The 26,710-nt window shown below is 48.2% G+C and overlaps 1 protein-coding gene across 1 annotated transcript; it reads right to left on the minus strand.

Annotated features, from left to right (window-relative positions):
* Nucleotides 1-4,604: 4,604 nt before the first annotated feature.
* Nucleotides 4,605-26,710, minus strand: LOC116513744 (intestinal-type alkaline phosphatase 1-like). Its single transcript, XM_032224927.1, has 11 exons — nucleotides 26,659-26,710; nucleotides 26,045-26,194; nucleotides 20,077-20,192; nucleotides 18,675-18,849; nucleotides 17,187-17,359; nucleotides 14,021-14,155; nucleotides 12,495-12,567; nucleotides 11,915-12,049; nucleotides 10,657-10,848; nucleotides 8,098-8,214; nucleotides 4,605-5,091 (listed from the first exon to the last, which is right to left on the minus strand). Exons 1-11 carry the CDS (start codon nucleotides 26,708-26,710, stop codon nucleotides 4,829-4,831), a joined length of 1,581 nt encoding a protein of 526 aa, XP_032080818.1. The 3' UTR covers nucleotides 4,605-4,828.

The raw sequence follows: 26,710 nt of genomic DNA on the forward strand, positions 1-26,710 counted from the left end.
GCTAATCAGGCTGGGCTGAAGCTGAAGCTGAAACAGGCTGTTGGCTGTTCACTGCAAGGAGGCAAATTTCTGGGAGGCAGAGACCAAAGAGTGCGATGGGCAGGGCTGCACTCGGTGTATAAGACGCATCCAAATTTTCACCCTCTTTTAGGAGGGGGGAAGCGTGTTTTATAGTCCGAAAAATATGGTAAATAGGTAACACAAGTCTAACACACCTCCTGCAATCTCTTTCCATCGGTACAATCACACAGGACACGAAAGGATCCGCTTCCGAAGGGATGTTTTCCCGCTGTTCGTTTTGGACCGTGCCAAAGTTTTTCTGGTTTGCTTCCAGACCCCAATTTTTATTTTCGGGGGGGAGGCAGGGGGGGTTGCTAGTCTAGTTTATTGTGCTAACACAGCTTAAGTTCCAAAGCTAGAGGTAGTCCTCAATGTACGACTGTTCGTTCAGTGACCGTTCAAAATCACAACGGCCCTGAAAAAAAGTGAGTTACAACTAGTAGTACAACCGGATCACCATGATCCCAGCCGGCTTCCAACAAGCCGAGTTAACGGCTTCACTTTAACGATGGCGCGATTCACTTAATGACGATTTGCTGAAAGGTTAAGAACAAAGGGCCACAACCTCGGGCACAGCTCGCTTCACAACTGCCTTGCTTAGCCACGGAATTCCCGGTCCCAATTGTGGTCGTAAGTTGAGGACTACCTATATAGCTGGTGCGGTGTGTAACTTTTTTCGCTGGCCTCGATATGATTGCGCTTCGTACTTTAATTTTTTTGTTTTTTTAAAAAAAATTCAAACGAACCAGCACAATGGTGTATTATAATTAGTCCATTTTGCTGTCAGTCTTTATATATATATATGCGTGTGTTGTATTTGTGCTGATAAATAAATAAAGGGAGAGTAGTATAGATCTATTTCAAGCTATTTAGCTCTCATCAGCTGGCCATACCCTTACTGGGATTCGAACCTGGGCTGTATTACATATTAGGCAGATGTGTTAACCACTAAGCCACAAGGTTCTCCTCCTTTATCAGCTGAGCCAGGGAAATAGGTATGTATTTAGTGGTATGTATTGTGATGTGTGTGTATAGGTATGTATTTAGTATGCCTAGCTGATGAGAGCTAACTAGCTTGAAATAGATCTATACTAGTCTCCCTTTATTTATTTATCAGCACAAATACAACACAAATGTAACAAAGGCAACAGTAAAAATATTGGGTTTCTGTCTGGATGGTCTCTTGTGACGAGCCGATAGACAGAGAAAGGAAGCAGTATGCCCCCTCCCATATTTGGGCATACCAGGGGTTGTGACACTATATATATATTCGTAGATTTTCACGGGTACAAGTATGCAAGTTTTGGTGAACACGGGAAAAGACCCCCCAAAATTATATATATATATATAATTTTTTATATATTATATATATAGTTTTTTTAGGTTTTCTCCCTACACGCTCTCAAATGATCCTAGGATGAAGGACTGGATTTTTATTCACTTGTATTGTAGAACTGGAATTTTCGTGAGCAACTGATGGTCCCTCAAATTTGCACCCCAGATTAGAATTGGGGGTTTAATCTGCCCCCCCACTACTTCCCCTCTCCACATCTGGTCGTTTCTTCCTTTTGTGGCCAAAAAAACTTGGAGAGAGTGTACGATGAACAGAGAAGCACAAATCATCCTATATTGTTCCGAGAAGATCTGTTTTAACCACACAAGCACACTTTCTCTGTTGTGAGGAAAGGCCTGGAAGGTTTTTGTGTTGCGAAGGTGGCTAGATTGCTTTAACACAATCGTGGCCTGATGCCAGCTTGTCTGATCAGTTCTCAGCACCGAACAAAGCTTCCAGAATGAGTCCCAAGAAAATGGCCCCCAATTCAGAATAATAGAATAAGCAGAGCTGGAAGGGACCTTGGAGGTCTTCTAGTCCAACCCGCCCCCCTTGCTGAGGCAGGACACTTATCATTTCAGACAAATGGTTGTTCAATCTCTTCTTTAAAACCTCCAGTGATGGAGCATCCACAACTTCTGGAGGCAAGTAGTTCCGCTGGTTAATTGTTCTCCCTGTCAGGAAATTCCTCCTTAATTCTAGGTTGCTTCTCTCCTGGATTAGTTTCCATCTATTGCTTCTTGTCCTTTAGGTGTTTTTGAGAATAGGTGGAGACACCCCACCTCTTCTTGGGGGCAGACCCTTAGATGTTGGAGGTGAAAAATTGTGTGAAGACCAAATGGATAGAGAGCTGGAATTGGAGCCACCTCTCAGTCCAAGGGGCAAAAATCCCTGTTAAAGGAATTTTTAAAGCTTTTTTTTTAAGCTTAAGGGGGCTTAAGAGGCATCCAGACTGGTCTAGATGAAATATTGGGAATGTACATTGGGGGGGGGGGGTTCAAATGTGGTTTGATGGGAGGCCCATGTTGGTTTATTTCCCCCCAATCTGACGGTTGGGATCAGAAGTCATAAGCGCTCAGGAACTGTGGGAATTATAGTCTCCAACCCATTCTTTAGGCGCAGGCGTTCGAGAAGGCAGGCCCAAATTCATGCACAGCCAGACAGCTGCACCCCTGTGTGCGCACACACACACATACAATTTACACATTTTCCTTCCCTCTCTCTTCCTCTCCCCTGCCCCCACTCCCTCCCTCCCTCTCTTCTCTCTTCCTCGCTCCTATCCACCCTCTCTCTCTCCCTTCCCTTTCTTCCTTTTCCTCCCTCTCTCCGTCCCTCTCTCTCCCCTCTCCCTCCCTCCCTCCCTCTCGTCTCTCTTCCTCTATCCTCCCTTTCCTTTCTTCCTCTCTCCTCCCTCTTTCTCCCTCCCTCCCTCCTCTCTCCCTCTCTCCACCCTCACCCCTCTCTCTTCCTCTCTCTCCTCTCTCCACCCTCCCTCCCTCTTCCCTTTCTCCCTCCCTCTATCCATCCCCTCCCTCTCCCACCCTCCTTCTCTCTCCCTTTCTCCCTCCCTCCCTCCTCTCTCCTCTCTTCTTCTCTCCCTCTATCCACCCTCTTCCCTTTCTTCCTCTCTCCCTCTCTCCACTCTCCCTTCCCTCTCTTTCTCTCTCTCTTCTCTACTCTCTCTCTTCCTCTCTCTCTCCACCCCCTCTTCCCTTTCTCCCTCCCTCCCTCCCTCTCTCCTCTCTTCCTCGCTCCTTCTATCCACCCTCTTCCCTTTCTTCCTCTCCCTCCCTCTCTCCGTCCCTCTCTCTCCCCTCTCCCTCCCTCCCTCTCGTCTCTCTTCCTCTATCCTCCCTTTCCTTTCTTCCTCTCCCCTCTTTCTCCCTCCCTCCCTCCTCTCTCCCTCTCTCTCTCCACCCTCACCCCTCTCTCTTCCTCTCTCTCTTTCTCTCTCTCCACCCTCTTCCCTTTCTTCCTCCTTCCCTCTATCCATCCCCTCCCTCTCCCACCCTCCTTCTCTCTCCCTTTCTCCCTCCCTCCCTCCTCTCTCCTCTATTCTTCTCTACCTCTATCCACCCTCTTCCCTTTCTTCCTCTCTCCCTCTCTCCACTCTCCCTTCCCTCTTTCTCTCTCTCTTCTCTACTCTCTCTCTTCCTCTCTCTCTCCACCCCCTCTCTTTCCTTTCTCCCTCCCTCCCTCTCTCCTCTCTTCACCTCTTCCTCTATCCATTCTCCCTTCCCTCTCTCCCTTTCTCCCTCCCTCCCACTTCCTCTCTCCGTCTCTCCCTCTATCCACTCTCCCTTCCCTCTCTCTTTCTCTCTCTTCTCTACCCTCTCTCTTCCTCTCTCTCCACGCCCCTCTCTTCCCTTTCTCCCTCCCTCCCTCTCTCCTCTCTTCATCTCTTCCTCTATCCATTCTCCCTTCCCTCTCTCCCTTTCTCCCTCCCTCCCGCTTCCTCTCTCCTCTCTTTGTCTCTCCCTCTATCCACTCTCCCTTCCCTCTCTCTTTCTCTCTCTTCTCTACCCTCTCTCTTCCTCTCTCTCTCCACGCCCCTCTCTTCCCTTTCTTCCTCTCTCCTCCCTCTTTCTCCCTCTCTCTGCTCCTCTCTCCCTTTTGCTCTCTTTCTCTCCCTCCCTCTTTCTCTTTATCTCTCCAGTGAGTGGAGTTGCCCGGACACTCGGCCATAGGAGTCCTTTGTACAGAAATGTCGCTTTGTATTTTTATCTGCTGCTGATGACATCCAAATAAAAAAAATATATTAAAAAAAGCCCAAAGCCGTTTTTTTTCTCCATGGACAACGGAAGGCCTGGCGTTCATGGATCCTCCAGGTAGTTGCAGCAGGTATCAAAAGGACAGGTAGGGCCCTGGCCTCATTAGAGGAGGAGGAGGAGGAAGAGGAGCCAAGGTGGCGCAGTGGCGCAGTGGTTAAATGCAGCACTGCAGGCTACTTCAGCTGACTGCAGTTCAGCGGTTCTAATCTCACCGGCTCAGGGTTGACTCAGCCTTCCATCCTTCCGAGGTGGGTAAAATGAGGACCCAGATTGTTGTTGGGGGCGATATGCTGACTCTGTAAACCGCTTAGAGAGGGCTGAAAGCCTTATGAAGCGGTATATAAGTCTTAACTGCTATTGCTATTGCTGCTAGCCTCGTGTCTCCTCTTAACCTTCACTTCGCAAGCTAAACATACCACGAATCTGAATCCACAAAAATCTTATTTACTGGTAAAGGCACTTTATGCAAACGGAAGCTTTGAAAGCCTGCTGGAGTCCAGGCAGGGAGGATTCTGGGAGTTGAAGTCCACACACCTGAAGTGGCCAAGGTTGAAAAAAAAAAAAACACCATTTAGAAACCCACCCTAGGAGCAGAGGCTGAGGGGGGGGGCTCCATCCAGGTGCGAGGAAGAGGAGGATTTACCCAGAATGCCCCGGCGGAGGACTAGCAGAGGAGCAGGGGAAGGAGGAGGAGGAGGCCCGCAAGGCCAGCCTTGGGGGCAGCTGCGGACACCTCGGTGGTGAAACGGCACTCCTTGTAGGGCTCCAAGCAGCTGGCGAAGGCCATGACGTGGGCAATGTAGGATTGTTCCTGCACCCCGTGGAAAAGGTGGGCCATGGGTCCTTTGGCCATGATGGCCACGTCCTCCCCGCCATGGGTCTCTGAGGCGAGGGGTACGGCGGCCTGCTGGTGGTACGTGTTCTTCTCTGGGGAGAGGAGGAGGAGGCCGAATATTAGACGGGCAAGAGGCATCTTTTTGAAAAGATTTTTAAAATCTCTTTTAAAAAAAACTTTTTTAAAAAAAGAGTGAGGCCCGAACTCGGCACCCTTGATTCTCTGAGGCGCCTTGGTCAAACAGTCTTTCAAAGGCGTATTGATGACCACAGACCTTATCTAGCTTGGAAAGCGGCCATGTACATATTTCCCAAATGAGGTGCTGTGCAAGGAAAGGCTGGGCACAGAGTCTCTGGGATTCAAGGACAGATCTTCACACTCCCGAAACGAACAAACAAACCAATTGTTTCCTGCAAAAGCCCACTCCCCTTTCGCTCCTCTTTTGTTTCCTATGGGAGGGTCCAATCCCCTTCCACCTGTGGCTTTACTCCCAAGTCAATCCTGATTTTTGAGTTGTTTTTTTCTTCTGGCAGTTCTGCGCATGCGCACACTGGGAGCAGGCTCCAGCTGTTCCTCTGCCTCGCTGCTGTCTAGCTCCATAGCAGGGTTGGGTTCCTGCCAGTTCTAAGCTCTTCTATAGAAGAGGTTCCACAAATCTACAGTGCCGTTTAGAACCGGTTCCAGCTCCCTCCCCCCGTCCGTCCGCACATCATCAAGATGAAGAGCGAGAGGAGGAATTCTGGGAATTGAAGTCCAGAAGTCTTAAAGCTGTCAACTTTGAACTCCCCTGGGTTTTTTTCCCTAAAGGGTTAGGGGTGCGAGGGTCTTGTAACTTGACAGATTTAAGACTTGCACACTTCAGTGCCAGAGTTCCTGAGCCAACATGACTGGAGGAGGAATTCTGGGAGTTGAAGTCCACAAGTCTTAAAGCTGTCAAGTTTGAACACCTATAGGGTTTTTTTCTAAAGGGTTGGGGGTGCGAGGGTCTTGTAACTTGACAGCTTTAAGACTTGCACACTTCAACGCCAGAGTTCCTGAGCCAACATGACTGGAGGAGGAATTCTGGGAGTTGAAGTCCACAAGTCTTAAAGCTGTCAACTTTGAACACCCCTGGGTTTTTTTTCTAAAGAGTTAGGGGTGCAAGGGTCTTGTAATTTAACAGCTTTAAGACTTGCACACTTCAATGCCAGAGTTCCTGAGCCATCATGACTGGAGGAGGAATTCTGGGAGTTGAAGTCCACAAGTCTTAAAGCTGTCAACTTTGAACACCCCTGGGTTTTTTTTCTAAAGAGTTAGGGGTGCAAGGGTCTTGTAATTTAACAGCTTTAAGACTTGCACACTTCAACGCCAGAGTTCCTGAGCCAACATGACTGGAGGAGGAATTCTGGGAGTTGAAGTCCACAAGTCTTAAAGCTGTCAAGTTTGAACACCTATAGGGTTTTTTTTCTAAAGGATTAGTGGTGCAAGGGTCTTGTAACTTGACAGCTTTAAGACGCGTGCTTCAAATGCCAGAGTTCCTGAGCCAACATTTTGGTTGCTAAGCAAGAGCATTGTTAAGTGAGTTTCACCACATTTTACAAGTTGGCCATGCCCACCCAGTCACATGACTGCCGAGCCACTCCCACCTGGTCACATGGCTGGCAAGCCACTCCCACAAAGCAGGCCACACCTACAGAAGAGGTTCTAAAATTTTTGAAACCCACCACTGCTCCATAGGCACCTGATGACTGCCAGACGGCCTCGGCCTCGGCCCCATCTCTGCCTCTGACGCAGAGCCCTCGTCCGAGCCTTCTCCAGCATCCAAGGGGGGCCCATGTTCCTCCCCAAACTCCTCATTGTCCCACTCTGCTGCCAGCTCCACTGGCCACTGGCGGGCCATAACAACAGCTGGCTGGGGAATTCTGGGAGTTGAAGTCCACCCATCTTAGAGACAGGTTAACCATCACTGGTTTACAGCTTTCCCTGTATTGGTTATGCATCTTGTGTAAATCTTTTTTTTTTAAAAAACTTTTTCAAACAAAGAGCAAGACCCGAACTCGGCACCCTCGATTCTCTGGGGCGCCTTGGTCAAACTGCTGCAGAGAATCGCATGCCCTCTTCATCCCTAGCTCCAAAAAGAGGGCTTAGTGACCCACAGGGGTACTATAACCAGACATGTACAGAGAGTCCTCGACTTAACAACAGTCCATTTAGTGACCGAAGTTGCAATGGCACTGAAAACAGTGGCTTAGGACTATTTTTCACACTTATGACCCTTGCGGCATCCTCATGGTCTCGTGATCAACCTTCGGACCCTTGGCAACTGGTTCACACTTATGACCGTTTTCATGGTCTCGTGATCAACCTTCGGACGCTTGGCAACTGGTTCACACTTATGACCGTTTTCACCCCTTTGGAGGCCTTCCAACAAGCAAAGCCAATGGGGAAGTCAGGTTCACTTAACAACAGTGGTCCTCGCTTAATAACACCATTGACTCGCTCGAATGGGCCAAAACCCATTGAAAAACTGTCTCGCTCAGCAAACAGACGTTTTTTGGCTTGTGGTTATAAGTTGAGGACTATCTGTAAGCAGGGGCTTGATTACATCATCATGGTGGCCATATTTTTTAACCTCACCCTGCAAACAGCCCTTCTTAAACCGGTGACCGAAGTCCTTTTCATCAATCTCTACAGAGACCTGCATTGTTGTTATATTGTCAACTGTGTTTTCCAATATTTCTCAACCTTGGCAACTTTTCAGCGGCTCGGACTTCAACTCCCAGAGTTCCATGCTGGCTGGGGAATTCTGGGAGTTGTAGTCCACACGTTTCAAAGTTGCTACGGTTAGGAATCACTGTTATCCGGGCAGTTTTTTTTAATATTGTCCGCAGCTGCTTCTTCCTTATAGTGCTCTTACTCAAAAGCTGCCCACAGAGTGCCTTATGGGCAAACTGAACTACAACTCCCATCGTTCCCAGCCATCTGGCTGGAAGAGGGGTGAGAAACGGAGTTCAAAATCACAGCTGGGGATTCAGGGGGGAGGGGGGGGTGGCCTGACTGCATCCACCCATTGCGGGTTTTTAACCCCCAACCCAATTTGCCTCCTGTGTCCCTCTTACCACTTTCTTCCATGGACACATCCGGTCGGCCTTGAGCGTTGATCTGGTATCCTGGCCCATTGCCGTAAACAATGGAGGTGTATGACTTGCCGTCTATCGCCTTTTCGGGTGCTAAACCTGGAAGGAGGAAGGAGGCCTTCTGAGTCATGTTTTCCAACCTGCCGGCCTCTAGGACTACAAGGCCCATCGTGGAGAATGAACCTGCTGGCTACTTGAAATACAGTAGGAGGCCCCTAACTTCCATCTCAGCTCTAACCAAAAAGAATTTAGCGATATAAGATAATATTTGGAGCTCAGGATTGAAATGAGAGGGTCCTTGGTGCTCTCTGAGCTTGGTGGTTTTCTTGCAGACGTCTCCTTACCAAACTAGGTAACATCATCAGTACTAGAAGGGAGTGGAGCTTGTTCTTATTTTCATATACTAGGGCAGGGGCCGGCAACTTTAAATGCCCAAAGAGCCATTTGGACCCGTTTCCCATCCGAAAAGAAAACACCGGGAGCCACAAAGGTCCTAACCATAAGCCCCACCCCGTTCAATTTTGGAGTTGACCGGAAGTCTGGTTCCCCCCACCATAGAGTCTCCTCCTAGCGTGGCATCCTTTTTCATCTACCTGTCCAAAACCCTAACGATTGTGGAGCCAACCGGAAAACCGGCTCCTTGCCATAGAGCAAATGATGGCTAACCTTTTTCCCATTGCATGCCAAAAGCAAAGGGAGGGCAGGGGGGTCGTGTACAGGCGTGCCCACACCCATAATTCTATGCGTGGGTGAGAAAAACGGTCCTACGGACAACCCGGAAGTTCTGGAATGGACTTCCGATTTGCCCATAGGGCCGTTTTCCGCCCTTTGGAGGCTTCAGGATGCTTCCTTGAAGCCTCCAGAGAGAGAAAAACGGCCTAACGTGCAAACAGGAAGTCCATTCCAGAACTTCCAGTTTGCCCGTTGGGTTGTTTTTCCGCCCGAAAAACGGCTGAAAATGAAGGTCGAAATCAACTGGGTAGTGTGTTCATGTGCGCTGGAGCTGACAGGGCAACGCCTTGCGTGCCTTAACAAATGACTCCATGTGTCACAGGTTCGCCATCGCGGCCATAGAGCCTTCTCTTGGCGTGCCGTGCTTCTTCGCTCCCCCAATCGGAACGTCCTCTCAAAATTGTGGCACTGACCGGCGACAGGGAGCCGCAACAGAGCCACATGCGGCTCCAGAGCTGCAGGTTGCTGAACCTCGTACTAGTAGCTTACCCTGTCAGTGCTGATCAGTTGCGTCACAAAAAGTGTTTGGATTGGTGCTGGGTTTCTACAGCCTGAGGCAGAGAAGGACTATTCTCTGCACCCCTCCCTCAAATGTCCTTTAAAATACGGTCCCACCACAAAACCGCGTTCGACTAAACCGCGTTCAACGAAACCGCATAGCTGACATCATCAACTCGCGCGACAACAGCGCGGAGACAGAAGCACGCTGTAAACGCTAAACCTAAAATTAACCCCTAAACCTAACCCCCCTAAACCTAACCCTAACCCTTAACCTAACCCTAAAGCTAACCCTAAACCTAACCCTAACCCTAACCCTTAACCTAACCCTAACCCTAACCCTAACCCTAACCCTAACCCTAACCCTAACCCTAACCCTAACCCTAACCCTTAACCTAACCCTAACCCTAACCCTAACCCTAACCCTAACCCTAACCCTTAACCTAACCCTAAACCTAACCCTAACCTTAACCCTTACCTTAACTTGAATCGGCTTGCTTTCAAAGCGCTATTTAAAGCGCCCTTCTTTCTCCGCGCTGGCTGTTGTCGCCCTGTTGATGACGTCAGCGACGCGGTTTAATCGGGCGCAGCTTAGTCGAGCGCGGTTTTGTCGTGCCACGTAAAATACAGTTTCCCAGCATTCCTTTAGGAACCTCCCACATGCAAACTGTGGTTACGTATCCTCAATTGAATCCTCTTTACCCTGGAGCTTCAGAATTTGCTGTTTGCTGGGGAGGTGTGTAGCTAAAAGTCAGTCTACATTTAACATACATCTGACTTTTTGGATATTTCTTCATAACTAAACAAAACTCTGTTTTCCGTGCAGTTCACGCCTATAAACGTCACCTATAAAACATTTCGTAGCTATTCTCTTTGTATACGGCCGACATTGTCAATTTATAATTCTTTTCCCATAATTTTTGTTAACGTTGCCAAGATGGAGAAACATGGATTATTTATTTTAGTGTTAGGGATCTTACCCAGTTCTGTTTCTCAAGGTCTTTCATGGTTCCCCCCCCCCCCCCCATATTCCCATCTTTCCTGACCCATAGATTCCTCCTAGGGGCCTCCACTGTTCTCTCTAAGCTTGGTTGTTTTCTGGCAGACGTTTCATTACCCAGCTAGGTAACATCATCAGTGTGTGTCCTGAATAGTGCTAGACCACATTAGCACTGATGATGCTACCTAGATGTTACTCCACTGTCTTCACGAACTCCTTCAAATCCAAACAACCTCTTCAAATCCTCCACTCCGAAAGCTACCCAACCTTCACCCACGGTGAGGCCGAACCACCCACCCCCCATCTCATACCGAAAATGGAGGTTCCCCGGAGGGTGTAGCCTCCAAAGCTGAAGACGTGAGAATGGTCGGCGGTTACAACGGTCAACGTGTCGCTTTCCTTCGTCAACTTCCCGGCTCGTTCGATGGCCTTGTCGAACTCGATAGCCTCCGTCAGGGCATGCTTCGCGATACCATCGTGGTGTCCGTGGTCAATTCTGCCTCGTGCGAAGGAAAGAGCAGGGTCAACTTTTAAGATAGCTGGACTTCAACTCCCAGAATTCATAGCACAGCTGTTCTGACCTAGGCTTCCCCCACAAAAGCCCGAGGCAGAGTCCTGGTCCCGACAAAACCCCTTTTTATTAAACAAATGTGAATTCCTTTCATTCACATTCAGCAAAAGTCTGGCAAACAATCTTTCAAAGGCGTATTCATGACCACAGACCTTATCTATCTTGGAAAGCGACCATGTAAATATTTCCCCAATGAGCTGCTGTGCAAGGAAAAGCTGGGCACAGAGTCTCTGGGATTCACGGACATATCTTCACACTCCCGAAACGAACGAGCTAATTAATGACTTGTTTCCTGCAAAAGCCCACTCCTCTTTTATTTCCTCTGGGAGAGGCCATTCACCGTCCACGTGTGGCTTTACTCCCAAGTCAACCCTGATTTCTGAGCTGTTCTTTTCTTCTGGCAGGTCTGCCCATGCCCACACTGGGAACAGGCTCCAGCTGTTCTTCTGCCCCATTGATGTCTAGCTCCATAGGAACCTGCTCACTGCCAGACGGCCTCGGCCCCACCTCTGCCTCTGATTCAGATCCCTCGTCCGAGCCTTCCCCAGCCCCCAGGACTGGCCCATGCTCCTCCCCAGCCTCCAAATCTGCTGCCAGCTCCACTGACCATTGGCGGGCCACAACAACAGCTGGCTGGGGAATTCTGGGAGTTGAAGTCTACCCATCTTAGAGATAGGTTAACAATCACTGTTTTAGAGCAGTGTTTCTCAACCTTGGCCACTTGAAGATGTCCGGACTTCAACTTCCAGAATTCCCCAGCCAGCGAATGCTGGCTGGGGAATTCTGGGAGTTGAAGTCCGGACATCTTCAAGTGGCCAAGGTTGAGAAACACTGGCTGAGCATTCCCTGACTTGGTTATCCATCTTGTGTAAAGATAAGCTATTCGTCTGCCCCCAAAAAATCCTTCTCCTCTATCGGTTCCTCCTTCGATTGCTTGGGGACCCGAGAAGAACTCGAGAAGAAGGCGTCGCTCATCACGATAGGGACTCAAGACTTATCTTCAACGAAGAGATAGAAGCCTTTTGGGTTGGAACTGAGGAGTTTGATGGCCACTTCAGTCATCTCGGCCAGAGACGGGTCAGTGCTGTTGTCTCGGTTCAGCTCGTATTTCATGTCTGAAGGTTCAAAGAGGCCTGGGAGAAAAGGGAGAAACGTGGGATGGACCCAGTGGTGGGATTTAAAAATGTTAATGCCCAGCTCTCTGGCTAAGTAGACGTGGCTGGTTGGTCATATGACCCAGGTGGGTGATGTCACTCATCACACCCAGCCCCACCTCCCAACCACTTGCCTCAAAGTCAGAGGTAGGATTCAGCCGGTTAGGGCTAATCCCACCACTGGCTGGCCGCGCCCCCACCCATTTTGGGGGGCCATTTTCAGGCTGTTTCAGGCCATTTTGGGGGCTGTTTTTGGCCTGGAATTCTGGGAGTTGAAGTCCACAAGTCTTAAAGTTGCCAAGGTTGGAGAGCCCTGATTTAAACTATATTTACAGGGAGAAAAAAGCACAGACACACAAATACACACCGAGAGAAGCACAAAAAGGCACACGGGGGAGGGAAAAAGCATTTTTGAACCCTTTACCCATGAGACGGCGAACGTTTGGGTCCTTGGCGGCTTTCAAGAGTTCATCTCGGTTCCAGACATATTTGCTGCCCTAGAACAGAAAGCCAGAGACTGGTGAGAGAGCTCCCCCCTCCAGGGGGTGGTGCAAGTTGGGTCAAAAAAGTCATCATGGTGGGCATCACGTTGCAGTTGAAGCTCCACCCACAGCCATTGTGATTTTTTTCCCAATTGCAGCAGGGTTTTCCAACTTCGGCCCCTTTAAGACCCGTGGACCTCAACTCCCAGAATTCCCCATGCTGGCTGTGGAATTCTGGGAGTTGAAGTCCACACATCTTAAAGGGGCCAAGCTTAGGAAAGCTTGAATCTTACCGTTAAAATGCTACAGACAAAATTCAGGCTCTTATTCTCCCCCTGTTTCCTCTGGAGTCTCACAAGAAGCTTTCTTAGCTTGGTGCAAATCATGCTTTACAGAAAGTCCTCGACTTATGACGGTCACATAGCGACCAATTGAAGTTACAACAGATCGCCCAAACGTTCCACCCAGTCCTGAATTCCGACGTCTGCCTCCCGCCCCGATCGCGTGGCCGCAATTTGGAGCACTGCGTTTACAGGTAGGCCTCGAAGGATGACCTCAATGGAGCCCAAATTGCGTGTAATGATGTATAACTATGCAATATTATTATAAGGACAGATGGAAACGTGAACCAGGCTCCACACTTTGGCCAAAAAATAAGCTTGATGGGTGGGGGGCGGATAAAAATGTAATAGCTATATATGTATACTTTTTTTAAAAAGGAGGATATATGTTAAAATTATCAATATGAAAGATGTTTATTGAAATGAAATTACTAATACCATCAACATTAAATGGAGCAAATACACCATGCAAGCAAAATGAAAAGAGTGGAAGAGAGAAAGGGAGATGAGAGGAGGAAGAGAGGGGTTAGGAGAGGGGGGGGAGAGGAGGAGAGAAAGAAGGAGTGGAAAGAGGAGAGAGGAAGAGAGAGGAAGGGGAAGTAGAGAAGAGAAGGATGGTAGAGGGAAGAAAGGAGTGATACACAGATAGTTCTCGACTTATGACCAAAATTGAGCTCCTTTCCACTACTAAGCAAGCCTGTTGTTGAGGGACCTTCGCCCCATTTTACGACCTTTCCTGCCACAGTCGTGAAGTGAATCTCCTGCAGCGGATAAGTTGGTAACCCCGTTGTTAAGTGAATCAGGCTTCCCCGTTGACTTTGCTCGTTGGAAGGTGGCAAAAGGGGGATCGCATGACACACACACCCCCGGGACACGGGACATAAATGCGAGTCAGTTGCCAAACATCTGAATCCTGATCGCGTGTCCACGGAAACGCTGCGAGAGTCATGGAATATGCAAAACAGTCGTGTCCCTTTTTCCCCCCAGGAGTGGTGGAACTTGGAACGGTCGCTAACTGAACGGTTATAAGTCGAGGACGACCTGCAACTCCCATTCTGCTCGAGAAAGTTCAAGATTCGTAGTTCCACCGCAAACGGAGAGCGCCAGATAGGAGAAGAGACACTTACCGGCTTAGCTTGGAGCCATTCCTCGATGAGGTTCCTCTTATCCTTGCGGGTCCCATTGGATGAGCCTTGGGTGGGGTATTCCGGGTCGGGGGTGCCTTGAGGAGTCATGTATTTCCTGCCCCCACCCAGGACCACCTGCCAAGGAAAGGGCAGTGCCCAGAAAACATTATTGGCTGGGCTGCTGGGTGCTCTCTGAGCTTGGTGGTTTTCTTGCAGACCTTTCATTACCCATCTAGGTAGCATCATCGGTGCTAGAAGGGAGAGGGGTTTGCATGGAGAAGGAGGGGGAGGGAGGGGAGGAGGGAGGGGGAGGGCAAGGAGGAGGAGAGGAGGGGGTAGGAGGAGGAAGAGGATGACAACTGTAGAATCCCTGGTGCCTTCTGAGCTTGGTGGTTTCCTTGCAGACGTTTTATTACCCATCTAGGTAGCATCATCAGTGCTAGAAGGGAGAGGGGCTTGCATAGAAGAGGAGGAGGTGATGGGAGGGGAGGAGGAAAAAGAGGAGGGGGAGGGGAGGAGGGAAAAGAAGAGAAGGGGAGAAGGAGGAGGAGGGAGGAGGAATGGGAGGGGAGGAGGGAAAAAGGAGGAGGGGAGGAGGAGGAAGCGGGAGGAGGAATGGGAGGGGAGGAGGGAAAAAGGAGGAGGGGAGGAGGAGGAGGAGGAGGAGGAGGAGGAGGAGGGAGAAGGACTATAGGATACCTGGTGCCTTCTGAGCTTGGTGGTTTTCTTGCAGACCTTTCATTACCCATCTAGGTAGCATCATCAGTGCTAGAAGAGAGAGGGATTTGCATAGAGGAGGAGGAGGTGATGGGAGGGGAGGAGGAAGAAGAGGAGGAGGGAAGAAGGAGGAAGGTAGAGGAGGAGGAGGGGGAGGGGAGGAGGGAAAAAGGAGGAGGAGGGAGGAGGAGGAGGAGGAGAAGGAGGGAGGAGGAGGAGGAGGAGGAGGGAGGAGGAGGAGGAGGAGAAGGAGGGAGGAGGAGGAGGGAGGAGGACTATAGGGTCTCTGGCGCCTTCTGACCTGGTGGTTTCCTTGCAGACTTTTCATTACCCAACTAGGTAGCATCATCAGTGCTAGAAGAGAGAGGGGTTTGCATAGAGGAGGAGGAAGGGAGAGGGGGAGGGAGGAGAAGGAGTGAGGAGGAGGAGAGGGGAGCAGGAGGACGAGGATTATAGGGTCTCTGTCACCTTCTGAGCTTGTTGGTTTCCTTGCAGACTTTTCATTACCCAACTAGGTAGCATCATCAGTGCTAATGTGGTCTAGCACTATTCAGGACTCACACTGATGATGTAACCTAGCTGGGTAATGAAACGTCTGCAAGAAAACAACCAAGCTCAGAGAGAACCCAGGACCCCTCATTTCAACCCTGAGCTACAAATATTCACATTTAGTGGGAGATTAGATGTATCGTTTACATAGCAAAAAGCCGATAAGCATAAAACACAAGGATACACCCGGGGCCTTGTACAATACATTCCGAATTTCTGGTGTAAGGGAAGTTGGCTAATTTTATTACTTATTTTATTACAGGATGGTCCCAGGTGCTCTCGAAGCAGTTGGCAACCCTTTAAAAAAAGGAGGAACTGTAATAAAATGTTTTGCGTAAACACCAGGGTTAAAATCAACATCCCGATGATGATTTACGGGTGTCGGCTTTGTGGGAAAGTTGTCCTTTGGCTCTTTCTTTTAAATTGTATTTTCAGAGCAGTTACAGAAGCTGCCGACCCTCAGTGAGGTTAGCATCGCAAGAAGCGTTTTCGAATCTCGTACGTGGAAATGTAACCCAAAATCTGGCACTTATTGTCATACGTGGTGGACACATGCTAAAGGAAAAAGGGGAAAAAATGGGCAAAAATACAACACGAGGCTAGAAAAGATATTAGGAAAACAATAGATCTTAAACCTGAACTGTTTTTTTTTTAAATCAGCTATAGCAGCCAGAAAAGTTTGATCAATAAAGTTTAATATTTAATATGGCGTGCATTAACAGCAGCAAGGATTCTATTTGCGAAGCATTTCGAAAAAGGAAGAAATAGCACTAGATCGGGGTGTCAAACTCAATTTCATTGAAGTCTGCATCAGGGCTGCGGTTGATCGGGGGGAGGGCAGGTGTGGGCGACTGGCCAGGGGAGATGGCAGCAGAGTCGGAGAGTGAGGAGGTTGGGGAGGAAGATGGGCCGGTCCTGGAGGCTGGGGAAGGCTCGGACGAGGGCTCTGCGTCGGAGGCAGAGAGGGGGCCAAGGCCGTCTGGCAGTTCTCAGCTGCCTTCGGAGCTAGACAGCAGCGAGGCAGAGGAACAGCTGGAGCTTGTTCCCAGTGTGCGCATGCGCAGAGCTGCCAGAAGAAAAGAACAGCTCAGAAATCAGGGTTGACTTGGGAGTAAAGCCACAGGTGGACGGTGAATGGCCCCTCCCAGAGGAAATAAAAGAGGAGTGGGCTTTTGCAGGAAACAATTCATACGTCCATTCATTCGTTTGTGTGAAGATGTGTGAAGATCTGTCCGTGAATCCCAGAGACTCTGTGCCCAGCCTTTCCTTGCACAGCACCTCATTTGGACAATATTTACATGGCCGCTTTCCAAGGTAGATAAGGTCTGTGGTCATCAATACGCCTTTGAAAGACTGTTTGCCAGGCCTTGGCTGAAGGTGAAGGAGCGGAATTCACATTCATTTAATAAAAGGGGTTTTGTCAGGACCAGAACTCTGTCTCGGGCTTTTGGGGGAAGCCTCGGTCAGAACAGGTAGACCGGGCCGAAGCCATGCTGGCCTGATCTTTCCTCTTCGTAGTGGGTAGACCAGGATGGCCCCGCGGGCCAATTCCCACCACACTACAAGCCAGATTCAGCCCACCAGCCTTGAGTTTAACTGCCCTGAAGACGAAGAGACAATTAGGAAGATATTGGACGGTGCAGAAATGGACAGACTTACATCGAAGATCAAACAGAAGGGAAGATACAGAAGGCTACCAATCGTGGGATGTATTTGATCGATGGCTGGGAAAAAAAGGCGGGTTAAAGATTTGGAATATAATTCGCCTTGTTAGAAGCCAGCCAACACGGTGTTTATGAAGCGCTACTTAGATATAATAGTCAAAAATTAATAAAACTTTATTTTAAAAAAAGAAGTGTTTTCAAACAAGGTCAACGAGTTCCGACTCCTCCGAACTTACCGTGAGGTCCACGTTTTCGATGAGCTGCCGAGCGATGTCCTTGCAGCCCCCCTTGAGCGCCGACTGAGGCAGGTTGGCGTCGCTGTACCAATCTCGGTTCACCACGTGGGCGTAATTCCCAGCCGGGGAAGCGTGCTGGACTCGCGTGGTGGTCACGATCCCCACGGACTTCTCTGCGAGGGAGGAAGAAAGGGAGGTGGGCCGTTCGCACGATCCGCCTGGAAGGGGGGTGGCCACACCCAGGCTGGGCGAAAGCAATCAAACGACGGCGAAAACGGCACATTCGGATGAAAACAGGCATTCGAACCGGAAAGATAAATGAGTGCAGGCAGTCCTCGACCTACGACCACAATGTAGCGCAAAAATCTCCGCTGCTAAGCGAGTCAGTTTCTGATTGAGCTTTGACCCACCTTTCTTGCCACCATTAAGTGAATCAGTGCTAAGTTAGGACCATTGGTTGTTAATCTGTTGTGGCCCAGCAGGAGCCGTTGGAGCTGCCACCAGACTCCGACAGCGAGGGGCCCTATGAGTCGGCTTTGGAGGATGTGGAGGACCTGGGACAGGGTTCCGACTCCGAGCAGGGCGCAGAGAGGCTGGTTGGCCACCAGGAGGCGCCTGAGCCTTGAACCAGTGGGGAGGAGACAAGGGAGTGTGATCCTGACGTCAGCAGTGAGTTGTTCCTGGATGCCCGGCACCCGAGAGCTAATAAGCTTAAGGAACAATTACACAGTTACAGGAGGTAATTGCACTCAGTTGGTGGTCATTAGGCTTCTCTCCAGACTATAAAAAGGACTGCTTGTGCACACGCTCCTCTTGCAGAAGTCAACGCAGGAACGAATGTCGGAGAACATTATTGTGAGCTTGGCAGGCTGGATTGCTGCCAAGCCTTATCTGTGCTGGATTGCTGCCAAGGACCTGTCTGTCTATTAATTAGATGCTGTAACTTATCTTTGGCTCGGAGAGTGTGTTGGTGTGGAACGAGGGGGGTCAGAATATAAGCGAACATGGCTTCCACATTGACCGCTCATCAGAAGGTCGCAAAAGTGGATCACGTGACACCCCTCCTCCCCGCTCCCTGGATACGGAAACCGTCATAAATATGAGTTAGTGGCCCAGCACCCAAATTTTGATCACACGAGCATAGGGGTGCGGCAACGGTCATCAGCCTGAAAAAAGCCATGTCACTTTTTTTTCCAGTGCGGCCGTAACTGTGAACAGCCCCTAAACAAGTGGTTGTAAATCGAGGACTACCTGCATTGCTTGTATTATTCCATCCTCTCCATTCGGCCATGCAAAAATTTGGTGTGGATGCCATAATGAAAATGAGAGTGAGAGCGAGAGTGCAGGTGTCAGTGAATGTGAAAGTAGAAGTGAAAGCAGAAGTGAAACTGAAAGCAAAAACTGAAAGCGAAAGTGAAAGTAAAAACGAAGTCTTGATTCTAAGCTCACCGGCTCCAAATTTCCCCCTTCCCGTCCTCTTATTCTTACCAGCCAGCTGAGCCCGCTTCAGGACCGAAATGACTTCATTGCCTGCGGTCGTATTGCACTGGTTATACCGGGCAGTGGCACTCACACCAATGGTTTTGTAGTTGGCCTTCACCCCACAGAGGTAGGCAGTCGCCGTTCCTGCGCTGTCGGCCACTTGGCGGTCCACGTTGTAGGTCTGCACAGAGCAAGAGAGGCAGCTGGGAGAAAGCGCCAAGTATTCAGGTTCCCAGCGTCTCAAAGCAGCCTCTCCGGGTCGGGGCTGCGGGGGGGGGGGGGAGGGATGGCGAGGGGAGGAGGAAAGACCAGCCCTCCTGTTGGGTATAAGAGGCTCAGGCAGAGCTGGTTCAAAGCAGCTGCATCTCCTTAACGGTTTCAGAAAGATTGCAGAATAGAGATAGTCCTCAACATATGACCACAATTGAGCACTAGGTTTTCTGTGCCGAATGGGAAAAGTACGACTTCTTTCCCCTTTCTATAGAGGGACAATGGAGAGCATCCTATCATATTGCATTACTGTCCCTTCCCATCCCATCCCATCCCTTCTCATCTTGCCCCATCCCACCCATCCTTTCCCTTCCCTTCCCTTTTCTTCCCTTCCCTTCCCTTCTCTTCCCTTCCCTTCTCTTCTTTTCCCTTCTCTTCTCTTCCCTTCCCTTCCCTTCTCTTCCCTTCTCTTCTCTTCTCTTCCCTTCCCTTCTCTTCCCTTCTCTTCCCATCCCTTCCCTTCTCTTCCCTTCTCTTCTCTTCTTTTCCCTTCCCTTTCCTTCCCTTTCCTTCCCTTCCCTGCTCTTTCCCTTCCCTTCTCTTCCCTTCTCTTCCCTTCTCTTCCCTTCCCTTCATTTCCCTTCCCTTCCCTTCCCTTCTCTTCCCTTCCCTTCTCTTCCCTTCTCTTCCCTTCCCTTCCTTTCCCTTCCTTCCCTGCTCTTCCCTTCCCTTCTCTTCCCTTCTCTTCCCTTCTCTTCCCTTCCCTTCATTTCCCTTCCCTTCCCTTCCCTTCTCTTCCCTTCCCTTCTCTTCCCTTCTCTTCCCTTCCTTTCCCTTCTCTTCTCTTCCCTTTCCTTCTCTTCCCGTCCCTTCTCTTCCCTTCCCTTCTCATCCCATCCCATCCCATCCTGTCCCTTCCCATCCCATCCCTTCTCATCTTGCCCCATCCCACCCATCCTTTCCCTTCCCTTCCCTTCTCTTCCCATCCCTTCTCATCTCATCTGATCTCGTCCTGTCCCATCCTGTGCCTTCCTTCTCATCTCACCTCATCCCATCATCGTCTTGTTTTATCGTCACCTGATCTGATCTTCTTTATGTCCGAAGGGCTTTTGAGGGCAGGGGAAGGCCAATTCCCCGTCCACTAAAAAAACCCACTCGGAGCTCCAAGGTCACACAAACAAACGTTTCGGCTTCCTACCTTGGAAAGGGCCAGGTAGGGGAAAGCGTCCATACTTAGAGGTGATTCAGGGGTCGGCGGGTTCTGCATCTGCCCCTTCAGGATGCGGGTGGCTGTGATGGTGGGGATGCCCATCCCTGCCAGGGAGAGAAATTCAGCATGAGAAAACCCGCATGGCTGAATTAGATCCTCCTTTGGTCTGCAACAGCCGTTCCTTCCATAGGAAAAAAAATCTGCTCCATCAACCCGTGCGAACATCAACTCACATGGAGGTCAATTTGTCACCCCCCAAGGATGAAAAGTGACCCCGAAAGAGGTCACCTCTCCTGCCCTTCCTCGATTGCTCTTCCACAGACCAACATTGCAGCCTCTTTGATGCCCACCACAGGCAAAAGCAGAAGCAAATTCGGGGGGGAAATAAATACATTTATTTGCATTTTGCCAATTATACCACCACCACCACCACCCAAAAAACCCCCAGCACTACATTTCCTAGAACAGGAGTTGGCAACTTTAAACACTCAAAGAGCCACAAAGGCCCTAACCGGAAGCCCCCCCGTTCAATTCTAGAGCCAACCGAAAGTCCGGTTCCCCCACCATAGAGTCTCCTCCTAGCGCAGAGTCCTTTTCCCTCTACCTGTCCTAACCGAAAGCCCTATCAACTGTGGTGCTGATCGGCATCAGGGAGCCGCAGCAGAGCGATGAAAGAGCCACATGCGGCTCCAGAGCTGAGTATATATTACAGTGCATGCAACTAGTAGATTCTTTGGTGATCTCCTGGAACGGTGTAAGATCTTTGGTTTTTACGGTTGCCTTTGTGTTCTTTGATGGAAGAATTTTCCTGAACCATCCGGAAAACTATAACGAACATTTTCATCCTTGATTTTTTTTTTGCATTTCAGTAGTTAATGCAATTACACTTCCTCTTTTGATAGATCTGTTGGAACAAGTTAAATCCTCCTAGCAGTGCATTCCGGTTATGGATTTCATACCATGAAGTTTCGGTAATATCAAGAATGCCATATCTGCCCTTCTGTAGTAAGACTTTAAGTTCTCCACATTGGTTCCTCATACTTTGAGCATTAGTGTACAGGCATTGGAGTCCTGGAGTTTGAAGTATTAGTAGAACACAACCTACTTCTTGGCAAAATGTGGGATAGACGTCATCACCACCAGATGGATTCGTAACTGGCTGACAAACTGTACTCAACGAGTAGTTTTTAAAGGCACTACTACATCTATACGGAAAGAAGGAAGCAGTGGGGTACCACAAAGTTCCGTCCTAGGGCCAGTACTCTTCAATATCTTCATTTGCAAGTGACACTAAACTGGCAGGAATAGCCAACACTCCAGAAGACAAGCTCAGGATCACAAAATATCTTGACAGACTTGAACAATGGGCCCTATCTAACAAAATGAAATTCAGGGTAGAGAAAAGCGGGTTTTACACTTAGAAAAGACAAGCCAAAAGATTAAGTGAAACCTGGCTTAATAGCAGTAAGCGGTGGGATGGATGATCTAACCCTAACCCTAACCTAGCCCGAGCCCGAGCCCAAGCCCTAGCCCTCCCTAACCCTCCCTAACCCTAGCCCTAGCCATAACCCTAACCCTAGCCCTCCCTAACCCTAGCCCTAGCCCTAACCCTAGTCCTAATCCTCCCTAACCCTAGCCTAGCCGTAGCCCTAGCCTAGCCCTAGCCATAGTCATAGCCCTAGCCCTAACCCTAGCCCTCCCTAGCCCTAACCGTAACCCTAGCCCTCCCTAACCCTAACCTTAACACTAGCCCTAGCCCTAACCCTAGTCCAAACCCTCCCTAACCCTAGCCCCAGCCCTAGCCCTAGCCCTAACCCTAGCCCTAACCCTAGCCCTCCCTAACCATAGCCATAGCCCTAACCCTAGCCCTAGCCCTAACCCTCCCTAACCCTAGCCCTAGCCGTAGCCCTAGCCCTAGCCTAGCCCTAGCCCTAGCCCTCCCTAACCATAGCCATAGCCCTAACCCTAACCCTAACCCTAGCCATAGCCGTAGCCATAGCCCTAACCCTAGCCATAGCCATCCCTAACCCTAGCCCCAGCCCTAGCCCTAGCCCTAACCCTAACCCTAGCCCTAGCCCTCCCTAACCCTAGCCCTAGCCCTAACCCTAACCCTAGCCCTAACCCTCCCTAACCCTAGCCCTAGCCGTAGCTGTAGCCCTAACCCTAGCCCGCCCTAGCCCTAGCCCTAGCCCTAAACGTAGCCCTACCTCTAACCCTAGCCCTAACCCTAGTCCTAACCCTCCCTAACCCTAGCCCTAGCCGTAGCCATAGCCTAGCCCTAGCCCTCCCTAACCATAGCCATAGCCCTAACCCTAACCCTAGCCCTAGCCCTAGCCATAGCCATAGCCCTAACCCTAGCCCTAGCCATCCCTAATCCTAGCCCCAGCCCTAGCCCTAGCCCTAACCCTAGCCCTCCCTAACCCTAGCCCTCCCTAACCCTAGCCATAGCCCTAACCCTAACCCTAACCCTAACCCTAACCCTAACCCTAACCCTAGCCCTAACCCTAGCCCTAACCCTAGCCCTAGCCCTAACCCTAACCCTAACCCTAGCCCTAGCCCTAACCCTCCCTAACCCAACCCTAACCCTAACCCTAACCCTAGCCCTCCCTAGCCCTAGTCCTAGTCCTAGCCCTAGCCCTAACCCTAACCCTAACCCTAGGTAAAATGGCCAAATACTATAAAATCTTATAAAAATAAAAACCAAGGAACACTAAAAACCAAGCAGGAATTAAGAGACCAGAGAGCGATTATAGTCCGGTGGCATTTCTCCAACTACAATCTAGATATAAAAAGGACCGAAAGAAATTTGTATATTGATATAGAACCAAAGCAATTAGACAAACTGCTATTAGATACAGAAGAGAAATTAATATCGAAGATATACAATTATTTACTAAATTTTGACATGGCAGAGGAAATAGTAAAAGGACCAATGATATCGCCAGGGCTAAAAACTTGGCTTATAATATTCAGTTGGAAGATTGGGAAAGAATTTGGAGTAAAAATTACAACAATAACAAAATCTGTTATGTACAATGAAAACCAATGCAAAATGTTTCACCGCTGGCATTTAACCCCACCATGAGATTGGCAAAAAGGTATCCAAACTTAAATCCACACTGTTGGAAGTGTAGAAAGGTGCCTTCTTTCATGCATGGCAGCTATGCCCAAAAGCAAAAAAAAAAAAATATTGGACTAAAATACAAAAATGGATACAGGAAATTACAAACAGAGTTCAAAGCAGAATTGTTCCTTCTGGGGATTATTAAGGGAAAGTATACGAAAGAGATAAAAAATTTAATCATGCACATCATTACTGTCAAAAAGGATTGTGACTTATACAAAGCTATTTTTAAAGGTATTTAATGTTGTAAATTCTCAATAAAGGTTTTTTTTTTCTTTTTTCTTTTTTTTAAAAAGCAGTAAGCAGGATTTTGGTGACCTAGCGGACAATCATCATAAATCTGAGCCAGATTTTGCATTTAATAACCGCAGCAAGACTGCTGGTGGCACAATACTGGAAGAAGGAAGATTTGCCTACTATTCAAGAATGGACATTAAAAGTAACAAACCTAGCAGAGATGGCTAAAATATCAGCATAGGATCACTCAAATGAGAGATATAAACTGGAGTGGAGAAGATGGATTGACTATATTTAAAATAAATACGGGACTAAGAAATTCCAGATAGTTTATGACTGAAGAAACAAGGAATGATATAATCTGTTTAGAGCTAGCCTAGCAAAGAGGAGTTAAAGCTCAAATGAAAGATGATACTAACTTTTTTAAAGTTTATTTTAGAATATCTTTGTTAAAGATTTATACCCTGTATTGGTTCTGGGAAGCCGGGGGAGGGGGAGACTGGGGGGTGGGTGGGGAGGGGAGGGAGGTAAACATTTGTAAAAGTTTTTTTAAAAATAAAATTTCAATAAAAATAAATAAATCTGAGCCCGCCGTGTGCAGCAGCTGCCAAAAAAGCCAACACAGTTCTAGGCTGCATCAACAGAGGGAGAGAATCAAGATCACGTGAAGAGTTAATACCACTTTATAAGGCCTTGGTAAGGCCACACTTGGAATATTTTCATCCAGTTTTGGTCGCCACGATGTAGAAAAGATGTGGAGACTCTAGAAAGAGTGCAGAGAAGAGCAAGAAAGAGGATTAGGGGACTGGAGGCTAAAACATATGAAGGACGGTTGCAGGAATTGGGTGTGTCTAGTTTAATGAAAAGAAGGACTAGGGGAGACATGATAGCAGTCTTCCAATATCTCAGGGGCTGCCACAAAGAAGAGGGAGTCAAACTATCCTCCAAAACACCTGAGGGTACAACAAGAAGCAATGGATAGAAATTAATCCAGGAAAGAAGCAACCTAGAACTAAGGAGAAATTTCCTGACACCGAGGACATTTAATCAGTGGAACAACCTGCCTCCAGAAGTTGTGGGTGCACCAACACTGGAAGGTTTTTAGGAAGAGATTGGACAACTATTTGTCTGAAATTGTTTCCTAGCTGAGCTGGGGTTGGACTAGAAGGCCTTTAATGGTCTCACCCAACTCTATTATTCTCTCATTCCTTTCCTACATTTTCAAAGCAAAACGGGCAATGGAAAGATATATTTTCCATTTAATTCCATTTGTTCACCATCAATGAAGCATAACCTGGTTGGATCAGGGGATTAAAAACATAAACAAATGGAGAAAGATTGTTTTTTTCTTGCAATGTTGAAATCATCACGCTGAGTTGGGAAAATCTTGAGTGGGAAAGCAAGATTTTACAGCCACTTGAAAAGAAGAAACCAAATGCTACAATAATTTCATATGAAGAAGGAGAGAGAAAAGCCAAGATGATGATGATGATGATAATAGTAATACTAACAGTAACAATAATTATAATTATAATAATTAATAATAATAACATACTCAGCTGCTGTAAAAAAATCACGCAGACTGATTATAAATTGCGGCACAATTCAGTAGCACAAATGATCCATTGGAATTTGTGCAAAAATTATAATATTAAAACAGCAACAAACTGGTGGGAACATCAGCCTGAAAAAGTCACCGATGGTCAAGATCTTGTGGGATTTCCATATACAAACAGACAAAATACTGGTGCATAATACACCAGACATCACACTGGTTGAGAAAAATAAGGTCACAATCATAGACATCGCAATACCAGGTGATAGCAGGGTCGCCGAGAAGGAACATGAAAAAATCGCAAAATACCAGGACTTAAAAATCGAAATTCAACGACTATGGCACAAACCAGCAGTGGTAATTCCAGTGGTAATTGGCACACTGGGTGCTATTCCAAAAGCACTGGAATTATATTTAAAACAGTTAAAAATTGACAGTCAAATCTATCTATCAGTCAAATGCAAAAAGCCGCACTGCTTGGATCTGCACGCATATTACGAAAATACGTTACGACGTCCTAGGCCCCTGGGTGGGGCCCGACTAGTAACCAATGCCAAATCCGGCGAAACAACTGGCCGCTGTGATACAATTCTGTTGTTGCAAATAATAATAATAATAAAAGATAAACAGCAAGAAAAAAAAATCACAAAGTACCGAGACTTGCAAATTGAAGCTGAGCAACTGTGGGAAAAGAAATCATGTGTTGTCCTGATTGTAATTGGAGCCCTTGGAGCAATACCTAAAGGGCTACCTCGCTATTTGGAAATTTTAAATATATCAGACTTGAACATTCTGATTCTACAAAAAACCACCCTACTTGGAAGAGCTTATATCCTCCGACGTTACCTTAACAGTTCCTAGGTCCTTGGTTAGGACTCGAGCTGTTGAGCTACCAACCAGCCCCAAAGGCTGTGAATCTCACCAAAGATTAACCGATGATGATGATGATGATGATGATGATGATGATGATATTATCATAATTCTGATTCCACAACCCCTCCAGTCTGGTTAGGCTCCACCCTGGAGTAACTACTACTCACCATCTCCCAGAAAGAGGATGAGGTTCTTGGCCTTGTAGTTGTGGTGTTTTAACTGGCTCGCTTTCCGAATGGCTTTATCTGCCAGCTGATCCCAGAACGATGGTTTCCGTTCTTCCACTGGGAGGGCAGGAAAGACAAAGGGATTAGGACCTGGGGGAAGTTATCATCCAGCCCTCTCCCAGAAAAATGAAATATCCTAGGAAATATTGAAAAGGCAGAATATTTCTCTGGATGTGAAAAGAAAGAAACATGCTTTAAAAGACAGAATAGTTGCCTGTAGCTTCCTGCCCATCCACACTTTGTCAATAGGCCATTGAGAAGGCCAGGCTAGCCCACTTTACATAATAAAGACTTCTCCACTGCAGCTGCAGGGGAAGGGATATTAACTCAACTCTCCACATGGCATCTGAGAACTCATCTATACCTGGATTCAAAACAGCCTAGAGAGTAGCCCCCTGCATGGCACCATGGGAGTCTGACAACCAATCAGAATACATTTCTTACACAGGAACAGGAAACAGAGAGGTGGGACTAAACAGGGTATAAAAAGCCTAGCAAGCCCCTCCCTCAGCCCTTCTCTCTTCTTCTCCACCAACATTGAAGCACGTGATCACCTTTTCTGTTCAGGAAATCAAGCCAGGTGCTCCTGTCCACCATTAAAACCAT

This window comes from Thamnophis elegans, chromosome 10 (genome assembly GCF_009769535.1).
Source record: "Thamnophis elegans isolate rThaEle1 chromosome 10, rThaEle1.pri, whole genome shotgun sequence".
In the NCBI taxonomy this organism is placed as follows: Eukaryota; Metazoa; Chordata; class Lepidosauria; order Squamata; family Colubridae; genus Thamnophis; species Thamnophis elegans.

What these genes read in the sequence shown, in the direction of transcription:
- LOC116513744 (XM_032224927.1), bottom strand. Translation starts at nt 26,710, where the DNA reads ATGGTTTTAATGGTGGACAGGAGCACCTGGCTTGATTTCCTGAACAGA. An exon ending in GAAGCGGGCTCAGCTGGCTG is followed by an intron (nt 17,360 to 18,674) that starts GTAAGAATAAGA and finishes CCTCCCTCGCAG; the next exon opens with AGAAGTCCGTGGGGATCGTG. An exon ending in TGTGTCCATGGAAGAAAGTG is followed by an intron (nt 5,092 to 8,097) that starts GTAAGAGGGACA and finishes TCCTCTCCCCAG; the next exon opens with AGAAGAACACGTACCACCAG.